Below are 24,460 nucleotides of genomic sequence, written 5' to 3'. Positions count from 1 at the left end.
ACCCTTGTTAAGCGGAGGCAGTTGTGGTAGACATCCTGAAAGAATAGGAAGGAGGGAGCTGTGAATGCAGATGATGTTTCAGCGGCCTTCAGAATATGTGGATTCTTGACTTTACACTGTTCTTGATGCTTGTACATATAACCTGACGCAGTTGACACATATGCATCTACATCTACATCTACATGACTACTCTGCAATTCACATTTAAGTGCTTGGCAGAGGGTTCATCGAACCACAATCATACTATCTCTCTACTATTCCACTCCCGAACAGCGAGCGGGAAAAACGAACACCTAAACCTTTCTGTTCGAGCTCTGATTTCTCTTATTTTATTTTGATGATCATTCCTACCTATGTAGGTTGGGCTCAACAAAATATTTTCGCATTCGGAAGAGAAAGTTGGTGACTGAAATTTCGTAAAAAGGTCTCGCCGTGACGAAAAACGTCTATGCTGTAATGACTTCCATCCCAACTCGTGTATCATATCTGCCACACTCTCTCCCCTATAACGCGATAATACAAAACGAGCTGCCCTTTTTTGAACCCTTTCGATGTCCTCTGTCAATCCCACCTGGTAAGGATCCAACACCGCGCAGCAATATTCTAACAGAGGACGAACGAGTGTAGTGTAAGCTGTCTCTTTAGTGGACTTGTTGCATCTTCTAAGTGTCCTGCCAATGAAACGCAACCTTTGGCTCGCCTTCCCGACAATATTATCTATGTGGTCCTTCCAACTGAAGTTGTTCGTAATTTTAACACCCAGGTACTTAGTTGAATTGACAGCCTTGAGAATTGTACTATTTATCGAGTAATCGAATTCCAACGGATTTCTTTTGGAACTCATGTGGATCATCTCGCACTTTTCGTTATTTAGCGTCAACTGCCACCTGACACACCATACAGCAATCTTTTCTAAATCGCTTTGCAGCTGATACTGGTCTTCGGATGACCTTACTAGACAGTAAATTACAGCATCATCTGCGAACAGTCTAAGAGAACTGCTCAGATTGTCACCCAGGTCATTTATATAGATCAGGAACAGTAGAGGTCCCAGGATGCTTCCCTGGGGAACACCTGATATCATTTCAGTTTTACTCGATGATTTGCCGTCTATTACTACGAACTGCGACCTTCCTGACAGGAAATCACGAATCCAGTCGCACAACTGAGACGATACCCCATAGCTCCGCAGCTTGATTAGAAGTCACTTGTGAGGAACGGTGTCAAAAGCTTTCCGGAAATCTAGAAATATGGAATCAACTTGAGATCCCCTGTCGATAGCTGCCATTACTTCGTGCGAATAAAGAGCTAGTTGCGTTGCACAAGAGCGATGTTTTCTGAAGCCATGCTGATTATGTGTCAATAGATTGTTCCCTTTGAAGTGATTCATAATGTTTGAATACAGTATATGCTCCAAAACCCTACTGCAAACCGACGTCAATGATATAGATCTGTAGTTAAATGGATTACTCCTACTACCTTTCTTGAACACTGGTGCGACCTGCGCAATTTTCCCATCTGTAGGTACAGATCTATCGGTGAGCGAGTGGTTGTATATGAGTGCTAAGTAGGGAGCTATAGTATCAGCGTAATCTGAAAGGAACCTAATCGGTATACAATCTGGACCTGAAGACTTGCCCGTATCAAGTGATTTGAGTTGCTTCGCAACCCCTAAGGTATCTACTTCTAAGAAACTCATGCTAGCAGATGTTCGTGTTTCAAATTCTGGAATATTCCATTCGTCTTCCCTGATGAAGGAATTTCGGAAAACTGCATTCAATAACTCCGCTTTAGCGGCACAGTCGTTAATAACAGTACCATCGGCACTGCGCAGCGAAGGTATTGACTGCGTCTTGCCACTTGTGTACTTTACATACGACCAGAATTTCTTCAGATTTTCTACCAAATTTCGAGACAATGTTTCGTTGTGGAACCTATTAAAGGCATCTCGCATCGAAGTACGTGCCAAATTTTGCGCGTCTGTAAATTTTAGCCCATCTTCAGGATTTCGCGTTCTTCTGAACTTCGCATGCTTTTTCTGTTGCCTCTGCAACAGCGTTCGGACCTTTTTTGTGTACCACGGGGGATCCGTTCCATCTCTTACCAATTTATGAGCTATGAATATCTCAATTGCTGTTGCTACTATATCTTTGAATTTGAGCCACATCTCATCTACATTCGCATAGTCAGTTCGGAAGGAATGGAAATTGTCTTTTAGGAAGGCTTCTAGTGGCACTTTATCCGCTTTTTTAAATAAAATTATTTTGCGTTTGTTTCTGATGGATTTGGAAGAAATGGTATTGAGCCTAGCTACAATGACCTTGTGATCACTAATCCCTGTATCAGTCATGATGCTCTCTATCAGCTCTGGATTGTTTGTGGCCAAGAGGTCAAGTGTGTTTTCGCAACCATTTACAATTCGCATGGGTTCGTGGACTAACTGCTCAAAATAATTTTCAGAGAATGCATTTAGGACAATCTCGGAAGACGTTTTCTGCCTACCACCGGTTTTGAACAAGTATTTTTGCCAACATACCGAGGGTAGGTTGAAGTCCCCACCAACTATAATCGTATGAGTGGGGTATTTATTTGTTAAGAGACTCAAACTTTCTCTGAACTGTTCCGCAACTGTATCATCGGAGTCTGGGGGTCAGTAGAAGGAGCCAATTATTAACTTAATTCGGCTGTTAAGTATAACCTCCACCCACACCAATTCGCACAGAGTATCTACTTCGACTTCACTACAAGATAAACCACTACTGACAGACACAAACACTCCACCACCAATTCTGCCTAATCTATCTTTCCTGAACACCGTCTGAGACTTCGTAAAAATTTCTGCAGAACTTATTTCAGGCTTTAGCCAGCTTTCTGTACCTATAACGATATCAGCTTCTGTGCTTTCTATTAGCGCTTGAAGCTCAGGGACTTTTCCAGCGCAACTACAACAATTTACAACTATAATTCCGACTGTTCCTTGATCCAAGCACATCCTGTAATTGCCAAGCACCCTTTGACATTGCAGCCCATCCCGCACTTTCCCGAGGCCTTCTAACCTAAAAAACCGCCCAGTCCACACAGTTTCAGGGCTGTAGAAATGGCCATGCCCCACAAGAGATTGCTGTTGCATTGAACTGAACACTTGTATTTCATCATCAAATTCGGCAAGCTTATGTGAATCTGCTGGCAATATGGCGCCATGGTATAGAGCTAACGCCATTGTTGTAGGTTATAATTAGAAAGTGTAACAAGTGGACTTTGCGACACAACATCATTATCATGCATAAAGAAACCTGTCAATGGATGGCTCAATGAGTAAATTGTTCTGGAAAATGTTCACATGTTATAAGAAAATGTGCAGTGATGTTCATTTTCTATGCACTTTGTTGAACAAGTTGTGGTGATGCCAATGAAAATTTGTCACAGTTTTTTATTTTCACATGATTTGAAACACAATGGTGCCAAATTTAAGCAGGAGACATATGTTTAGGCATAGAACTGGTGGACAGAGTTGGTTGCTGCATTGCTATTGTAGGCCACATTGTCGCGTGGTATTTTGGTTGTTGAAATTGTCCATATTGCTGGATTCACGGAAAATGAGTAGCATGGGGTCACCAGTATGGTGAGTAATGATATTATGGTGATGTAATAACATTTAACTCCACTTTATCATAATGATATACTTCATTCACTTCATCATCACAAAAAATAACAACACAGAACAAAACTAGGCATGAAGTGAGTCCAAAGATCGTCATAAAGAGAGACCACACAAATCAGCGTATCAAACTGTAACAAGCTTTTCATTGCCCTCTCAATATCTGCAATATCCTTGTCTGATCCTATGCTCCTTCTCCACCCATCTCCCTATCCTATCACTCCTATCCCCATCACCATCCATGCTGCAAGACTTTCCCTATATACCCTCCTGCTATAGAAGTAACAGTTCACAACCACATATGTTGCAAGGTGAAAAGTAACTTATTTCTAAGTTGATGGGAAAAGTTGGAGCATTCAAAAAGAAAATCACACTGTGCAATGGGCAACTCATGACAAAGAACACCATCAATTTCCTTAAGATTTTCAGTGTTAAAGAAAATGTGTAGATCTAAGCAGAAACTACTCATTTTAATATATTTGAACTCGTATCATTTCTAACACAAATGACAACTCCACCTGCCTCCATATTTTCCCCTCCAAAATAGGCTGCTAATGTATAATCCCCTATGTTTAACACATGAATACCTAAATTTACATGGTCTCAGGCAGAATAATGCATCAACTTCCTCTTAATGTTCTAGATTTTACTGTTGTGGTGCATTCATGATTAGCTTATGCAAAGATGAATGAATTTTCATTGTGCACTATTTTGAACTTTTATCACTGATTAAAACTATGTGCCAAACAGGGAATCAAATACAGAAACTTTGCTTTTTTTCTGGACAGTTTCTCTATTGACTTCCTTTCTTAAGGTTCAGTCCTAGAAAAAATGCAGTAGAAATTCTATGGAGCTTGAAAGGTATAAGAGAGGCAATGGCAGAAGCAGAGCTGCTGTGAGGGTGGGTTTTAAGTAATACCTGAATAGGTCATATGATGGTGATCATATGGTAGAGCAATTAAAAAGGTTAAAGACAAATGTTCTGAGCATATATCCCTGTCCAGCGCACATTTTTACTCTGCTAGGAAGTTTCAAGTTTCATTTATGCATAACATTTCACATTTTAAGGCCTCTTTTAAAACAGTCTGTTTGAATGAGTGGCTTAACTCATTTTATGTTGAACAGTCATATGTATCTTGACAACAAAAAAGCTTTTATGTTGACTGCTTGACTTAACATGCTTCATGACATTTCAGTTTGTCAGAAAGATGTATATGTATCCTGACATTAGTATGTTTTTGGCAATATATTCTACACTTATATGCATGTGACATGAGATTGCATGACATATCTTGTGTATAATATTTGGTTTCATTGCTGCAGTCTATAGTCCATTGATATGGATGTCTGAAAATGGAGTTATATAACTCTGAAATCCAAAACATGTTGCATATACAAACAATCAATCAATCAATCTCTTTATTCATCCATTAACAATATACATTGTATGGATGTAGTCAATTACAATATAGTTTCTGATATTTTATGTGTTCCAAAAACTTGCATAATAAATCCAAATATTTTACATCACTTTATATAAATAATCTTACTTTCCCCTATTAGACAATTACAATATAATTTCTGTTATTTAATGTGTTACAAAAATTTGCATAATTAATACAAGTATTTTACTTCACTTTATATAAATAATGTTACTTTCCCATATTTAGATATTCTTCAATGTTGTAAAAACAATTTCTTATTAAAAATTGTTTAAGATCTACTTTGAATTTATGACATTCTTTAATTTTCTTTATTGCAGCAGGCAATGCATTAAAAAGTATTTTGGGCTGGTAGTTGACACTTTTTTGGTATAGTGCTCCTTTGCGGGCCTCTCTGTGAAAATCATCTCTATTTCTTGTTTCGTGTTTATGAATCTGATTATTTACTGTTGAAAATTCCTGGTGAGTTTTCAGAAAGCAGACACATTCATATATGTATAAGCTAGGAAGAGTCATTATTTTAAATTCTTTAAATATTTCCCTGCATGACATTCTACGGGGAACCCCTTTCATTATTCTAATAGCCCTTTTTTGAAGTTTGAAAGCTTGTTTTGCCATACCTGTATTTCCCCAGAAGATCACACCATATCTAAGCAAACTGTTCATATAAGCATAATAGGCACACAGCAATGATTCAGTGTTGCAACAGTCCCGAAGCATTCTAAGCACATAGCAGCATTTACTTAGTTTTTTACTCAAAGCTTCTAGATGCTTTTCCCATCTCAAGTGCTCATCCACCCATATACCTAGGAATTTTGTATGTGGAGCTTGTGCAATAACATAGCTCCCTAGCTCAGCTTTTACTGTTCTTCTAGTTTTACTTTTAATATTACTGAAATTCATCAATGCTGTTTTATCCTTATTTATGATCAACGCATTATCACTAAACCATTTTCCTGTCTCATTTATTGTCCTTGAGACACTCTGTTGTAGATTATCCTCGGTGGATCCTTTTATGAAAATGCTAGTGTCATCAGCGAACATCACCGTTTCTGCCACTGTCAGATGCTTTGGCAAATCATTTATAAACACCAAGAACAACAGAGGGCCTAACACGGAACCTTGGGGCACTCCATAGCTAGTTTTTTTGAAGTCAGAAAGATACTCTTTGCCTTCATGGTATATTTGTACTTTCTGTTGTCTATCCATTTGAAGGCAAGTCCCCGGACCCCATAAAATTCTAGTTTCATAAGCAATAAATCATGGCTGATTAGATCAAACGCTTTAGATAAATCTAAGAATATCCCGCAGCTTAACTCATTCTTGTCCAAGGCATTTAGGACCATTTTCATGAATTGGAAGGCTGCCGTTTCTGTGGACCTGTTCTTTCTAAACCCATTTTGAGCATTAGTCAGTATTTTATTTTTATTCAGAAAGTCAGCTAGCCTTTCATACATTACTCTTTCTATTACTTTAGAGAAACCTGACAATAATGACACTGGCCTATAATTATTTATGTCAGCTGTACTATCGTTTTTGTGTAGTGGCTTTACTATGGAGAGTTTTAGTTTTGATGGGAACACCCCTGTCCTGAAAGAAGTATTAATAATGTCAGCTAGGTTAGTATCTATACTGGTAGAACTGTGTTTGATTACCTTGTCTGGAATTCCGTCAATACCACAAGACATTTTATTTTTTAGTTTATTAATAGCATTTCTAACTTCACATTCTGTTACTGGGTACAGAAACATCGTCTTTTCACAAGTTGGTACTTTTATGTTTTTGTTGTTTGAATTGCATAGACCTTTAATTATGTTCACATAATGTTCATTGAATATATTGGCTATCTGTTGAGCATCTTCTATCACTTTCCCCTCACTTTTAATTTTGAAGTTATGGGTCTTGGTTTTACGTTTTCCTATGCTATTGTTTATAACCTTCCAAATAGATTTTGATTTATTGCTTCCCTTGTTAATGTATGAATCATTGCTTAGCCTTTTTGCTGCCTGTAAAACTTTCCTACAGACCCTTCTATATTTCCTATAGTATGGTTTAATTGTTGTATTTATTCTAGCATGTTTGCTTAGGTTTCTAAGGGTGATTGCTGACTTTTTAATCCCTTGTGTTACCCATGTTTTTGTCTTCTCACTAACTTTAATTCTTTTTAACTGGAATGCCACATCGTAGCAATATTTATAATCAGTAAAAAAACTGTCATACTTTTTGTCTACATCATCAGTTTGTTCTACGCCCCACTGCACCCATTTTAGCATACTATTAAAAACCCTTATGTTGTTTGCATTAATAAGTCTTCTTTGTACATATTTTTCAGTGATCGTGCATTTCTTAGTGTTCTCATTCCTTATCATTTTTAAAGCCATATGGTCAGAAAAGCCTGTATCTATTACTTCAATATTGTACTCACAGCTTTGTTTGTTGGTAAATATCTGATCAAGTGTTGTTCCAGACCCCTCCCCATATCTGGTAATTTCCCACACAGTAGGTTGCATGAAAATGCGGTTGACTGAAACATATCAAACATACTTTATCAAGAAAAATAGCGGAATGCATGAGATTTCCAATTGATACAATAGTTTAAAAAATAGTTGATATTAAAGAATATCAGTTCTTTCTTCTAAGAAATGTGTCTGTTGGGCAGAATGAGTTTTCCATTAATAAATTTTTCAGGTCAGTATTAAACTGTAATTTATTAGTTGTTTATTTTTTATGGGTTTACACACTATAGCTTGCCCCTCAATTTTTAGTCATTCCTATCAAGAAAATAGGCATCCAGCTGCTAATCTCTACTACACTGTAAAAGTGGATTAAATTTATATGCACTTTGGAGAATATAAAATTCATTCAAGCACATTGAATTTGCTGATATAAAATTTGCATAACAGGAAACATTTTCTGCTAGTAACTTGGTCTTATTAGATGTCTATTAGATGTCTTTAATAGGGTTTTTACTGCTTACTAAAATTTAGCCATTGTTCAACAAGCAGTTATAAAATCTAATAATTTCATAGTTTTCAAAAGAATGTATTAAGATAAGAAATTTTTAATTTCAACTTTCTGTGTCACAGTGCAGAATGACACAGAAAATGTAGATACAGCTCATGTTATTTGAAATGTGAAATGTATTGACTGCCAACTTATACTACCAAATTAAAGAAAGTGATCTTACATAATTTAATATTGATTCAAAAGGTTAAATGAACTGACAAAATTACTCTCAAAGGTACAGAATTTTGTTTATAAATGTTGCTCTGATGTTTCTTGAGACTTATTTTGAGTCATCTGAAGTTTTCTTGCATTTCAACAAGCTGTAACTTTTCAGATGATTATTTGATTCTCTGTATTATCTTAAATTTTTTCCTTTGCAGTTTAAATTGCTCATTGTGTTCTATTTGTCCAGACATTTGCCACTTTTTCCATTTATCTGATCATGATGTTACCACTTTTTGCACCCATGATTTCATTATATTCCCTTTTTCTTACTAGCTAATGCAATTTTTTGATTGTTACAGTGATAATTTGTCCTACAGCCCTTGCCAGTTGCCAGATTCAGTTATCCTTATTGGGTTGTGGAACTGTTTCATTGCTTTTATATTCTGACAAAACTATCTAATTTCAGTTTTAGACAGTAATTAGAATCAAGTGTATCATTTCTAACTGTTTCAAAATTCATAATATTTTATTTTATTTTTAACTTAATCTTTTTTAATTTTCTGAAAAACTTAATAAAGTCTTACAGCATTTTTGCTATTTCCTTTACATTCTACATAATCACATACTATTGTTCTAATTTTTTCCTATTTATTCACTGATATCACTTAATAGTATTATTATGTTCTGATTTGGGATTTTTAAGGTAAATAGTTTTACAGAAGATCCCAGAATGTTTCTACTTGTTGGATTTGTCTTATTGTTTTATTTATTGATGTGTGTCATTTAATGATTTTGTACTTTTTGCCTTTATATTTAACTGTGAGAAGAGATTGTTTGTGACCTAGATTTAAATTCTCTTACTTTGTTCATCATCTCTATGTAAATGTTAAGAATCTGTTCCTAATAACAGCATTCTTTTCATAATATTGATTTTTTGTTTATCCTTTAAAATTCTGTATTTTTGATCTATTACATTTACTTTGAGTAATTGTTTCCTGTACTGCTAAAATAAGGCTTTCAGTTTTATCCTAAGTTACCAGTAGTACTTTCTGTTTACCAGTTGATATTATGGCGAGTGTTATACTTACAACACAGAAAACACCATTTACTTTCACTATGTCACATTTTTGTTGGCACAAGATAAATGAAACCACAAAGAAATAGTTTGTGGCCATCAAGGTAACAGTCATGACGAATGTCTCACAACAACTAGTCAACAACCAAAGTAAGTAAAACCAAGTACAAAAAAGCAAAGATATTAATATTTTCTGCCAACTAGTCAACAACCAAAGTAAGTAAAACAAAGTACAAAAAAGCAAAGATATTAATATTTTCTGGCAGTTCTGACACAGAGCCTCTCCTCTGAGAGGTGGCCATATGGTGCGGCCAGCACGAGTGATAGCAATAGGGGTAGGAGGATTCAGGGAAGATGAAGGAGAAGGGGGGTTACTCTTATAAATAAAACTTTATTGTAGTCTACAGAGGCTGAAATGTCATTTTGTGAAATACCAGGAGCCACATTGAAGCACTGTAGTAGCTTAATGTCTTTCTGGTCAGATGGCACAGAACTGTTTTGAGTTTCAAATAAAAAAAGAAAAGTGTCCACAAGTTGTATTTTTATAGAGTCCACATCATAGTCACTCAAGTTCACTTGAAACACTAGTTCATTACTGCTGGCACTCAGAGGCGTGAAGTATAGAAGAGGGAGGCCTTGACTTGCAGAGAGTGTTTGATTAGCTTGTGGAGAGGGGAGAGGACAGGCCTATGTAGTTCCCTGCAAAACAAATTCAGTATTGTGTATGTCGGTGATGTTAAGGATCTGTGCTGGTTTCAAGCGCTCAATGGACACGACAGATGGTTTGTTCTTAAAGAGGATTGTATAAGTATATTCAGAGAGTGACAGCACCCGGTATGGGCCAGTGTAGGGTGGAGCAAGGGGTGGGTGCACGGCGTCTTCTCTAAGCATCACATAGTTACAAGAACTGAGGTGTGGGTGAATGAAAACCGGAGGGGTAGCATGCGATCGAGGTTATGGAAAATGTAACTTGGTGATATGCTGCTGAATCTGTCGTACCATATGCTGCTGAATCTGTCGTACCAACTCAGGAAGTTGATACTCGGGAAGTAGACAAGGATCATCAAGAAAATCCGCCATACGTGTGAGGTTTTCTCTGTATACCATCTTAGCAACTGATGCTTTAAGGTCTTCTTTGAAAACTGTCCTCAACCCTAAAAGGACCCAGGGCAGTGCCTCAGTCCAAGAAAGCGACCTTCAGGGTAAGGTGCCATTTGTTGATACCACACTGTTGACAGAGGCGATTAGAAAGATTAGATTCAAACTGTCTCCCCTGGTTTGTGATAAGTGATGTAGGGCAACGAAAACGAGAAAGCCAATGGTGGACAAAACCATTAGCTACAGTGTCATTCGTAATGTCCACAATAGAGATAGCCTCAGCCCAATGTGTGGTACGATCTATCATGGTCAGTAAGTAACGGAAGTTGTTAGATATCGGTAACGGACCGACAATGTCCAAATGGACATGACGGAATCTACCTGAGGGCAAAGTAAATTTGTGTAATGGGGGCTTGGTATGTTTGTGTATTTTGGCTCTCTGGCAAGGTATGCATGCTCTCACCCACCAATTACAATATCTTTTTACATTAGGCCAAATGTATCCCTCTGTAATGAGGTGCGTAGTTGCACGAATGCTCGGGTGAGTAAGATTGTGTCAAAAACGTCTTTCCTAAGAGCTTTAGCTACTATAGGATGAGGATGACGTGTTTTAATGTCACAATACAAAGAGCTATCATCATTAGGGAAGGGAAGTAGAGCAATTTGTAAGGAAGTATCAGAGTCAGAGAGAAGGTGCTGTATCTCAGGGTCAGATAGCTGGAGCTCATGTAAGTGGTGAGGATCAATAGCTGTCTTCAGGGAGGACAGGAGTGACAGATAGTGTGCTGCAACATTGTCATTACCCCTGATATATTGAAAGCCTGACACACATTGTAATACCAAATCCATATGGTGAAACCTTCTGGGTAGTAAATCTAATGCTGGTTTGCAGAGAGCCTCGACAAGGGGCTGGTGATCTGTATAAACTGTCACAAGTTGGGCTTCAATATCTGTACGAAAGTATTTTATGGCCTCATAAATGGCATAAAGTTCATGATCAAATGTGGACCACTTTCTTTGTGTTTCAGTGAGCTTCTTTGAAAAGAAAAGCAGGGGTGCTGTACCTGTTGGAAGGGTCTGTTGCAAAACTGCGCCAATGGCATTATCGCTAGTGTCTGTGGTTATTGTCAGGGTGAGGGTGGGACAGGGTAATAGCATTCACCAAGGCGTACTTAAGTGAGTCAAAGGCTCGCTGCATGGTCAGACCCCATTCTATGTGTCTGTCACCTATAGTATTCTTTCCCTTTAAGGCCTCAATGAGAGAGGCTTCAAGAGATGCCACATGTGGAATGTGGAGTCTAAAAAAATCTACCATTCCAAGGTATCTACGTAACTATTTATAGGTTTGAAGGAGGGGAAGGTCAAGTATTTGTTGTACTCTATCTGAGCTGGGACGAATGCCCTCATTATTGAACAAATGTCCCAGGAAAATAACCTCTGGCTTCTCCAGTTGGGATTTGTCATGATTAATCTCAACTCCCTGTCATGCCAATCTATCAAAAACCTGTTGAAGGTGTTGTTTGTGTTCTTCAGCAGTTGTGGAGAAAATAATAATGTCTAGGTAGGCATAGCAAAAATTAAGGTCATGTAGAATGGTGTCAATGAATCTTTGCCAGGTCTTGGCATCATTCTTCAATCCATAAGGCATAAACAAATATTCATATAGTCCAAATGGGGTGATGATAGCGGTTTTGGGGATATCTTCTGGGTGCATCGGAATCTGATGGTATGCCTTTTTGCAGTCTAACACAGAGAAAAAATTGGCACCAGACATGGATTGTGAAAAATCATGGAGGTTTGGGGCAGCGTAGTTATCAAGTATTGTTCTGGCGTTCAAATGCCTATAATCTCAACAGAGTCGAAAGGAATTGTCCTTTTTGGGAACGACATGTATTGGGGAAGACCACACACTGTCCGTGGGGTGGACTATACCCAAGCGTAAAAGTTCATTAATACATTCTTTGGCAGCAGTAAGTTTTTTTGCATTGAGGCATTGGGGGCGAGAATGGACAGGCGGTCTGTCAGTTGTGTTAAGCCTGTGACAGACGCCTAGAAATGGCCTTGATTTTGTGAATAGGTGTGGCTGAAATACCTGGAGGGATGCAGGAAGGATCAATGTTATCGTCGATGCGCCGTAAGTATGAAAGGGAACTAACCTGAAATATGTTATCATTGAACAGTAGTACAGTGAAAGCTGCAGTGTTGTTCACGGAGATGCACTGTGGGGCAGCTGGCAGGGTTCCATTGACTACTACATGAAGGAATAGTTGCACGTGCATGCACAGCATCACCTTTAACAGGTGTTGCCTCTGTGTTTTGATGAAAGGCAGACAGTGAAGTGCAGGGTGGGGGGTTGCTGGGCGAGTTCCTGTCTGGGTCGTGGCAGGCGCTGCTGTGGCTGCGTATAAACAGTGGTGCGGTATGCAGGTCCCATGTAGTTTTGTGCATGTTATTACTTTTAATCTTGATCTCCTCTCTAAACCCACGCAGTTCATCAGTCAGGACATCACAACGTTGAAGTAACTTTCCATTGTCTTCAGACAGTTGGTCAATTTCAAGGTGTGGCATAACTAAGTTTACTATGGCAGCTTTGACCTCCTCCGATAGAATAGAAACTGTCTCTTTGTCTTGTTGACAGGAGGTATTTGAGCTGCATTCTGTCAACATGGATGGGGAAAAACTTGCTGAAAATTTTCGTTTAAAATCCACTGAGCAGAGGACAGGTGTAATTAAGTCCAAAGAAAAGTTATGAGCAGTTAAGAAGGCCAATCCTAATAATGGCTCATCAATTTGTACTACTGAAAATGTCCATTCATAATTGTGTGTATCATCAAAGTAAATGCGAAGTTGCGTTACAACATAAATCTTTAATGAGGAATTGTTTGGTACTCTGATTGTAGAAGTGACCAATGAATGTGGAATCACGCTCATATTGCCACCAGTGTCCACTAAAAACCATTTCTGAGAAGCTACATCCTGGATATACAAATATCTGAGAGAATAATTCGGAAGTACTAGCCTGTCATCTGTTAGGCGACTTGACGTCACAGTGCAGACCAGTGTGCCTATAGTGGCCCGTTGTGCATCTTTGGGCACATTGTACAGGGTGAGCGGCAATTCCTGGCTGTATTACTGTAAATGGAGTGGTACCAGCAGGGAGGATAAACTTGCTGATCCTGTGTTGTTACCGGGTGAAGGAAGTCACTTGAAGCTGTACTATGGGATGGTGAAGGACAGTGTGGAAACTGGTGCTCAGCCAGTGTACTCTGTCTGTTGTGCTGGAAAGATTGGCATCTGCCACATGGGGGAGGTGTAATATCACGGGGGCACACATAGATAACTTTCTTATGTGGGTTATCTTATATGCTGTGTCGCCCAGCAATAATTTCGCTTGTTGAGGCTTCTGATCATGTGATAGGAGCTGCAGTTGTATAGCTTGTGGCACCTTTGCAACCCAGAAAGAAAGTAAAGCTTCATATGGCATAGTTTTGCTATCGAAGACTGCTCTGATTCATTGCCACAGATGTGAAGGAGTTGAGTCTTTGAGATGTACATCTTGCGGTATGTGTAAAACAAACTCTTGCGTAGTCTTAGCTAGACATTTGCAGATCTGTTGTTTTGCCAGTGCGTAACGATTTTCGGGAGCTGCTGCCAACACTAAGTCCTGTACCCACTCAGCATGGTCCTCTAGGGCATTAATAAGCACAACAAATTTAGCACTGTCTGAATCAATGTTTAGGGCAGTGTATATAGTCTCTGCCAAAATAAACCACGTATGTGGATTGTCCACCGTGAACCTTGGTAATTTAGGTATTTTCTCACTCTTGTGTTATGGATGTAACAGATTTGATAGCACAGCAGACGGGAGTGGTGAACTGTTTATGAAGCTGTAACTCGCAGCGTTCTTGGCGGCTGGTTGAAACATGGCAGTTGCGGGAGACACAGCAGCCGCAGCTGGGGCTGCAGAAACAATCAGGGCGGGATGATTGTCCAACCAGTAATTGTTGTCACTGAAATTTGTACCCATCTGTTTTTGTAGTGAGTCTTGTAGTGGGTGGGGAGAGAATGTGTCCAAAGCCGATTTATCAGCAATATATGGGGAGCTCCAAGTGATCTGTGGGCTCAAAAAGTCTGTGGCAAATGTCTCACACCAACTAGTCAACAACCAAAGTAAGTAAAACGAAGTACAAAAAAGCAAACATATTAATATTTTCTAGCAGTTCTACCATAATATTATGGAGTTTACATTCAAAGTACCTAAAACATATTCCTTTTAAAATTTTACGATATTAGATGTGTCCATCACAGTAGGTCATGACAAATTTTATGATCCATTAGAAGATTCCTGTTCTATGTTACTACTAACAAAGTACATAGTTTTAGCAATGTGAGGTGGTTGTTCCTCCCACTCCTCTTTCCATATGACTTGCAAGATGTGGCTCATAGCTTGGGAGTGGTAGTCATGGCATTTGAATTATTTTTATTTATACTGGGAAAGTAGTGATAAGAACTCAAGATACTGCAGAGACAGTGAGCAGTTGACTGATTCCAGTCAAACTGCACTGCCAATACAATATAGTCAACCAGAAAAATATTGATGTGTGTGTGTGTGTGTGTGTGTGTGTGTGTGTGTGTGTGTGTGTGTGTGTGTGTGCATTTTTTAGTTTGCTCTGAAGAGTGATGTGTTCCAAAAATTTAGCAACATATTCAGTTCCTTTTGTATGTCTATTGCCTATTGACAGTTTGTAATGGAATACTTGGCATTCGGTAGCAAGATTCCACCAAACTATACAATACCCAACCCATACACCAAGCTCTACCACTCCAAAATGAATTAATATTTTTCTGTATGTAACTGAACTTACTGAAGCATAGGAAAGAGAAAAATTACTTTTTCTGGTAGTATTCACCTCCCACATTCAAAATAGGATCTAACACAGTTGTTAGCATTAACACAATTGAACATACAAACTAACAATTCGCACCCTGATGGAAAATGGATACAGCACAGTAAATTTGGTCATAACAATATTTGAAGTCTCTGGGAATCTAAAGCAAAATTTTGTGCTTAGAGCCAGTGTTGAACAGGCTCAATCAGCATATTATTATTAGGATAATTATTTAACTACCAACAATATCTTGATAATCAATGAACTGGAAAATCCAAATTTATATGAAAACCTGTTTTTACAATTGCAACTATTCCATTGTTTGATTTTTTTTTACAATTGATGCTATCACTGTATTCAAAACTCTTACAAAATCAGAACTGGGTAAGCTGCTATAATTAGATGCAGATAACTTCATTTCGGGGGGGGGGACACGGTAGGTGGAAGCATCCGAATTCTCAGAATGAGGTGTTCAGAAGATTGATGTTCTGGGTGCAGTAAGAGTGAGATAGTGAGCTGGCAGTAGCCATTACAGAACAGTGCCTGAGTCAACATCATCTTCAAACTGGTGTAAAGCTACATAAATCCCTAGAAGGTCACAGCAACATGCACATCTCTTACTCTCTTACTCTGTGAAAATGTAACTTTATTCAGGTAACATCAAAGTGTTTGCTGTACATGTGCTGCTCCCTGTTAGATAACCACCCTAGTAGCAAAGGTACTAATACTAGACATAATAGTGAGTTGAGTATGAGGAAGTGGATTTGCAAATGTTGTGGACTGTGCACGGCAATCTTCATGCTGGTCAACAGCATGCTGCATGTGGGGGTTTATGACAGCTTACATTTACTGGTGATATCTTTTCCCACAACTTGAATGATGGTGACAGTGATAGAAATTTATCGTCCCTAGTAATCAATGTAAGTCTTGAAATGTCTGTGTTGGTGGCAGAAGATGGATAAATTCTGTTTGTCATGGCACAGGATGAATGCCAACAGGTTTGTTAATATGTCTGAGAAAAACAATATCAGTGTGTAAACGTTGACATTTTCCTTCATTGACCACAACATCATTATCAGCAAGCATGTTAAAAATTTGTGTAAGTAGCTATTAAAGCGTGCCCATGTGCACAGAAAGAATGAGAATGTAATCTTGGTAGGCACAGCAGAAAGGGAGCTTGAATAGAATACCATCAATAAACCACAAACAGGAAGTCAAATAAGCTGAAAGACATGGTAATCACATCTTCTGCACTCATCAAAATCTGCAGGTATGCTTGCTTCCAGTCAAGGACACTGAAAATGGGAACACCTTTGAGGTGGTGGATGAAATCCAAAATGTTTGGTATTGGGTAACTATCAACTATCTTATGAGTATTGAGGGCCCTGTTGTCTCCAAATAAATGTAAAGTCCCATCTTTCTTGGGCACTAACTTAATGGGTGATGCCCATGAATAGATTGAAGGTCTTACAACTCCAGTCTTTAAGAGTTCATTGACCACTGCCTTAGTAGCATGGAGCTGGTCCAGTGATAACCTGTACAGCCTGGGGCAGACCTGAGGGCCTGATGTGGTGGCAATCTTCTGTCCCATTCCATTTCTGATAGTGAACTGAATACACAATATTTGCATAGAGACTGGGAGTGGAGGAAAGCACAGAATTTCAGTGGGAAACACATGAGCAGTAGGTGTATTACTGACCTTGTTGATGAGTGAAGGTTTTGGTGACAGAGGCACTTCCTCAGAGACTGCCATTGCTAGGCTGAGACTGGGTTGATATGGTGCAATGAAGTCATCATCGGCAAGTGGATGTGGCTGTAGTGTCTGATAAATTTATGCATGGTGCCATGCAGCAGGGAGTTCCTCCAACATCATATGTCATATGGCAAAGTAAAGATCTGGACTTGTTGTATTTTGATGAGTAATGTTATGCAGTCTTTTAGATAATGAAAACGATGATTCATTGAAGTGAAACACTATATGTCATCCATAGCAGATGCAGTGAGAGTGTGCTGTGCATAGCCAATGATGCTCGCAATGGAATGGCCACTGTCTTGGTGAACCAGTGTCCAGTAGTTGTCAGAAATGGTGAAGAAAATCAGTGCTAAGTACAGGTTCTCTGATGTCCACAGTGAGAAAGTTAAATGTTCCATGTGATCACATCTTCAAGAGACAGATACAGTCTCATAGTCATAGAGTGATGACAGATTGGTTTACTGCACTGAACTGTGTAGTGAAACTGTCATATTACATAACAGTAAGGGCTGGAGGTGCTGTACTCAATTTGGATCCCAAATCAATGAGATAATATTGTTGACATGAGTGACCAAGGATGTAAAGTATGTTGCCCATCTGCAGTGGTGACATGGGAGATGACCCATTGCCATGGTGTGGCATGAAGTGGCTTGAGTAGCTACCACAGTCCGGTGCAACTTTTGTATGCTGTATGAGTCTTTGGGCAACAGGCAGGTAACAGTTAATGTGCAGTGTCAGCATAGTGCACATAAAATCAGCAGCAAAGCTGGTCCCATGTTTGGGTGGGGGGGGGGGGGGAGGGAGGTTCAGTCATACTGAGACTGGTGCTGGTGCTGGTGCTGGTGCTGCTGTCTTCTGTTGTCTTTGTGTGGTGACATTATTGGCAGCAGTATTGATGCATTGTTAGTGTTCGAGTCCAGTAAAGATTCTTTCTGCTAATCTGAGCCTGTTATCCAGCTATTCATGTTTCAGGGTGATCATGGTGAGTTGCAGTTGCCACGGAAGCTTAAGCATTCCTAAGGTCCAAAGCATGTTGTCTGGCATCAGTCAATAATAAAATAAATCAGCTAGTGTGCATAACAGATGCTAGAGCTATGATGGAGTCCTGTTCCCCAGTTGTTCATCATAAATCAATTCCTTCTGGTGTCTGGGAGGCATTGTAGGAGGACTAATTTTGCTGCAATGTATATGTTATTGGGGCGATTGGGAAAAGGGGGGCTGGGGGGGGGGGGGGGGGGGGAAGAGAATTACATCACTTATCACATTAGCATGCTCTTCTAGGTGGCTGAGCAGTGTAACAAATTTGGCACAATCTCTAGTGACATCATAGGAGGTGAGTATGCTTTTAACTATCGGGGACTAGACAAAGGATAGATATAGGTTAAATGGTGGCAATTTAGGATCTACAATAAAACATGTGGATGATGCCGATGGGTAGTCATGCCAGTTGCCAGTGCAATGTCTGTAGGAGTATGAAAGACAAATTTTCCATATATCTTTAAAGCTCAGTGTGAAGTGTGGTAGTGATGTCTAAAGAATGTGCAGCCAGCTACACTAGAACTAGTTCAAACAATTTCACACACAGTGCAGAAGACACATCTGCTGGAGCAAATAATCACGAATCTATCCAGACAGAATGTTGTGGCTCAATATGTACCAAATTTTCATGTGAAGTAGAAGTGTTAATTAACTCTTACAGTAAATTGCTTGTAGTAAACCACCATTTGACTGTATTGTTCTCTGTTGGAGCACTACACTGATAGGTGTGATTTTCACGTCTGATGAGTATGGGTTACTGAAGGGTTTGCAAAGCATGATACACTTAAATCATTGTACTGTCTTGCAAACCACAATACACAATATTGCACAAAGGTTGCACTGTTGATGCATAGTATCTGAATCAGCTTGAAAAAATAAATCAGTATGTGGTTGTTGTGCATCACCAATATAGACTCCTATGCTGGGACAGGATCAGGGTACAGATAACACATACCAATATGAGATACACACATATGTAGTACATGTAACATAAATAAATATACAAGAGATGGACATAGAACCAACTCCAGTCCACTCATAGTCCTAAAGACCACCTGTGTGAGACTAAATTTAATAGTCAGTGAAGTTAATATGTCGTAGCATCCTCACAGACCCAAACACTGATCTCATCATCAACAACATAATCATCATCATAAATCATATCATCAGCTATACAGCTATTATCTTGATAGTACTGCAGTACAACATATATCTCACACAACAGGCTTCATAAAAATTGGCAAGATATAAGTAACAATATCAGCTCCTCATTATAAAAAATATTCTGTACTTAGCACACTCATAGTTAGTGCATAACCATTTAGTACCTACTCAAAACCCTCAACTTCTCTCATCAGAAACCTTTTCAAAAGTGCTCCAGTTTACTCACAAAATACGCCTATAACACACAGCAGTGAAAAATTTCTTTGTTCTTTTGGTCTGACGTACACCCTTTTTCTTCAATGAACCTCAATTTCAAAATGTTAATGGGATAAAAGAGCAAACTGTCAAAACATAATGTTTCAGCTTTAAGCTTTCCATTTGCAACAGTATTCAACTCACTGATTACACTGTAGTAATAAAGCAACACAGTTGACCTCCATTCTTCCATTAATTAATTTGGAATATGCCCCCTTTGTTTTCATAAAGCATAATGTTTACCACATACAACTAATATTCATTGATAAAGCATAATAATTTCCTAAATACAGTCAGTAATCAAACTATAAACTTCTTCAAGTCCACACATTACTACATCAGAACTTATCTTATGCAACCCTATATTCAATTAATGAAACTGAGATGCAGATTCCATATTCAAAAGCAACATAAATTTACCTAATTAGACATCTAACTTTTGAAGCATATAGAACAGATATACAAAACACATTAATCATCATTACTTTTAGAAGTATCTTCAAATTTGAAACAATAAATTATGACTCCAATTTCAGTAACAGAACAAAAAGTTTCACTCTTCAGCTACGCATGTCAATTACTCTTCCATTACACTTTAAAATTACTCTTACAACTTTTTAGCACTTATGAATTTACCACTTAACATAGAGAGGATAGAATGGTAGCATAAGATGCACAGAATAGTGGAAGGAATCTTGCAGCACCAAGGAATGAAACACAGGATAATGGTGTTCCATAGCTTGAGGCCCTTTGATCATCATTCACATGTCATGAAAAGATTTCATGATGCCTTGAGGTCTTGCATGCTACTACTCACTGACACCATCATTGTTCCCTTCATCATCTGTTTCTGCTAACAACACAAATCTGTTTGCATATGGCATTACTCCCTTGGATAAAAATTTTATAAAATAGATAAATGGCTCAAAAATCATTTTCCTTTCTTCACATTTCTTACATGTCAACATACTACCTTTAGCTTTTGCTATAAACTGAAGTTTCCAACATTCTTGAACATTTTCCTTAATGATGATGATTTCCAATACCAGTAAAGTTAAATCACATTTTTCATTGTGAAATAGAATTAATAGCATGAACCACTCCACATCATCCCTATAGACACTTTTATCGTACAAATCTACCAATTCCTCTCATTTGTTTAAATACACTTTATAGCTACAGATTTGCAACATTTTATTACTTTGATAGCATACAAATTTGTATTAGATGGAGTCTAGTTAAGCACATAAATACTTGTCTGTAATTTTGCATCATTATTTGAAATTTTATTTTGAATATGGTCACTAAACACTTCATTTTTGCTGCAAATAAATCACTGCTCTACTCATCTAATTTCTGTACTTTGGCGTCATACTCCATAACATTCATATCACCATTTTTTTCTGTTAAACCAATAGCTTTGAAGTCATCCAGTACCATATCTTCTTCATCCCATATTTTTACCCACTAATTGTAACTTATTAGATTACTACTTTCTTTAACTCTCATACTTCAGTGCCTTTATTTTGTATTCCAAGTAGTAAATGTGTACAAAACCTTTTTTCAAGGCTTTCATTAGATTCCTCAGTTTTCTCCATAGTGGTGTCCATGTTTTTATTGAATCTCCCAAACTTCACATGTATTTGCTTACAAGGTTCCTGTTTTCCCTTACAATATTCATGTAGTTTGCAAAGCAGCTGCTGCATCATTTGCGTTATAAGTGCCAATTCCTCTGCAAACAACTCCCCACTTCTACAATTTCACTGTTGTCAAATGCTTAACTCAGTGTTAAATTATACATGAATAACTAATAATCAAACAATATTACCCCGAAGTTAGGTGAAGACTTTGTGCTAAGGTTACTGACACCTAGTTCTACTGACAGTTGCCTTGTAATGAAAAACTTGACATTTGGTAGTAGCAAGTCTCCACCAAACTATACAGTACCTAACACAAACACCAAGCTCCAAAATGAATTAACATTTCCCTCTAGACAGCTGACAGTAATAAAACGTAGAAAACTGACCATTTCTGGGAACATTCACCTCAAATAGGACCTAAAATAATTGTTCATGGAAACACCATCGAAATTAAAATCTTAAAATCCTCACCTTGAAGGAAAACCAATGTAGCAAATATGATAAAAGCAATGTTTAAATTCACTGAGTATAAAAATAAAATTAAGAGTAATTCACTCCTTAGGGTTAATATTGAACAGGTTTACTCAGTTTATTATAATTAGGCTAATTGTTTCACATCAACAAACTCAGGGCTGGCCGAAGTGGCCGTGCGGTTCTAGGCGCTGCAGTCTGGAACCGCGAGACTGCTATGGTCGCAAGTTCGAATCCTGCCTTGGGCATGGATGTGTGTGATGTCCTTAGGTTAGTTCTAGGGGACTAATGACCTCAGAAGTTGAGTCCTTCAGTGCTCAGAGCCATTTGAACCATTTGAACAAACTCAGGCTTTGTCAGATTCTTGATGATTAATGATTAGGAATGTCCAAATTTATATGAAATGCCTTTTTTTATTGTGAATGCAAGCATCAAATTCAAGACTCTTACAAAATCAAAAGTTGGGGAAGGTGCTACAGTTAAATGAAAATATCTTTCATTTGATCACAGTAAATTAGTCTGCATTGTTAACTTAATCTACATATTCAATCCTCCAATAAAACCATCTGAAAAATAACAGAATTTTTGTAACTTATGCAAAGTACCAAATCAAACTCAGAACATGAGCGATTTCTGTTCATGTCTTTTTCTATTATATTTTGCAACTGCATCGCATGACATTCTCCTACATCACATGACCCTCTATCCACAACTGTCACTTCCTCTATTATTCTTCAGTTCTATTGCAATTGCTTGATAAAACCTTTTAATTTGAGTTCATCCATCACCTAGTGGTGCTCTCCTGTGGTGAAAACAGGGGCTACTTGGGCAAGCCTTCCAAACTTATTATTATGTTTCAAGCTCACTGCCTGAGTTGTACAGTCTGTTGTTACCTTTAATTCTTTCAATATTTGTCTTCCATACATGATTTTTGATAATGATATTATTTTTATTTCATTTTCAGAGAGAATAATGCTGCAAGATCGAATACCTGGCAGCAGAAAACTACTAACTGAGCTGCTAGTAGACGTTCTACATTTTGGAAGGTAGTGATAGTACTGTGATTTCATTACATACCATACCATTTATTTTTCCCACAAAAAGAGACAGAGAAGGGTTTATAGGGAAAAGGGAGACAGGCAAGAGGACAAGAGAGAGAGAGAGAGAGAGAGAGGGGGGGGGGGGGGGAGGGGCAGTAGGGGGATAGTCAGAGGTTAAGGATGCGCAATAAATTGTTATTTTTGATTCTTTGTTTACTTTTACTTTCCATATCCATTGGTATTATTCTAAGGTATTATTAACAAATTAGTTCTTCATTGGGATGATAATCAATGAATATATGTTTTATTAGTGAAATGAGAGAGACATGATGAAAAGAGAAGTTCAGTCTTTTTCATGGTTGCATATTTATCTTCAACAAAACTGACATTTTAAAATGTAGATTCAGTCCTTGTGCCCATATATGTGTTTTGCTTTGAAGCATATTGTGTTGAATGTTACCAAACTGTATAGCCACATGTTGTTTTTGTCATCAAACATCTTAGATATGTAGATGTTTGAGAAAGGATTTGATTTAAATTAGTTTACGCTATGTGATCAAAAGAATCCAGACACTTAGCTGGAAATGACTTACATGTTCATGGCACCCTCCATCAGTAATGCTGGAATTCAATATGATGTTGACCCAGCCATAGCCTTAACGACAGCTTACACTCTTGCAGGCATCTTTTCAATCAGGTGCCAGAAAGTTTCATGGGGAATGGCAGCCCATTCTTCATGGAGTGCTGCACTGAGGAGAGGTATCAATGTCAGTTGGTGAGGCCTGGCATGAAGTCAGCATCCCAAAACATCCCAAAGGTGGTCTATAGGATTCAGGTCAGGACTCTGTGCAGGCTGCTCCATTACAGGGATGTTATTGTCTTGTAACCACTCTGCCACAAGTTGTGTATTATTAACAGGTGCTCAGTTGTGTTGAAAGATGAAATTGCCATCCCCGAATTGCTCTTCGTCAGTGGGAAGCAAGAAGGTTCTTAAAACATCAATGTAGGCCTGTGCTATGATAGTGCCATGCAAAAAACAAGGGGTGGGGAATTCACCATACCCACACCCTGCCATCAGATCACCACATTGTGTACCGTATTTTGTGACTTCACAAAATGTTCTTCCACTGTTCAATCATTCAATGTTTATGCTCCCTATACCAAGCGAGGTGTCCTTTGGTATTTTCTGACTTATGAGCAGCCACATGACCATGAATTCCAAGTTTTCCTACCTCATGCCTAACTGTCATAGTGCTTGCATTGGATCCTGATGCAGTTTGGTATTTCTGTGTGATGGTCTGGATAGATGTCTGCCTATTACACATTACGACGCCCTTTAACTGTCAGAGGTCTCCATCAGTCAACAGATGATGTCAGCCTGTGTGTATTTGTGCTGTGCATGTCCCTTCATGTTTCCCCTTCACTATCACATCAGAAACAATGAACCTAGGAATGTTTAAGATGTGGAAATCTCAAATACAGACATATGACACAAGTGAGACCCAATCACCTGACCAAGTTCAAAGTCCATGAGTTCCCCAGTGCACCCCATTCTGCTCTCTCACAATGTCTAATGACTACTCAGGTCACTGATATGGAGTGCCTGGCAGTAGGTGGCAGCACAATGCATCTAATATGAAAAAGTATGTTTTTGGGGATGTCTGGATACTTTTGATCAGATAGTGTATATTTTATCCATTTATTTATCCATCATTAGGCAATAAGTGTTTTGGTCATCAAACATCATGGATATGTACATTTGAGAA

General features: G+C 38.4%; 1 protein-coding gene across 1 annotated transcript in view; it reads left to right on the top strand.

The window, feature by feature from the left end:
* Positions 1–24,460, top strand: part of LOC126268036 (cilia- and flagella-associated protein 119-like) — a 234,358-nt gene that overhangs the window by 73,912 nt on the left and 135,986 nt on the right. Inside the window, exon 2 of the mRNA XM_049973459.1 lies at positions 22,619–22,700. Coding sequence (XP_049829416.1) covers positions 22,619–22,700 — 82 coding nt within the window. The remainder of the gene's footprint in view (positions 1–22,618; positions 22,701–24,460) is intronic.

This window comes from Schistocerca gregaria, chromosome 4, assembly GCF_023897955.1.
Source record: "Schistocerca gregaria isolate iqSchGreg1 chromosome 4, iqSchGreg1.2, whole genome shotgun sequence".
Lineage (NCBI taxonomy): Eukaryota > Metazoa > Arthropoda > Insecta > Orthoptera > Acrididae > Schistocerca > Schistocerca gregaria.
The sequence above is the reverse complement of the archived record's forward strand: the minus strand, read 5'-3'. Positions and strand labels throughout refer to the sequence as shown.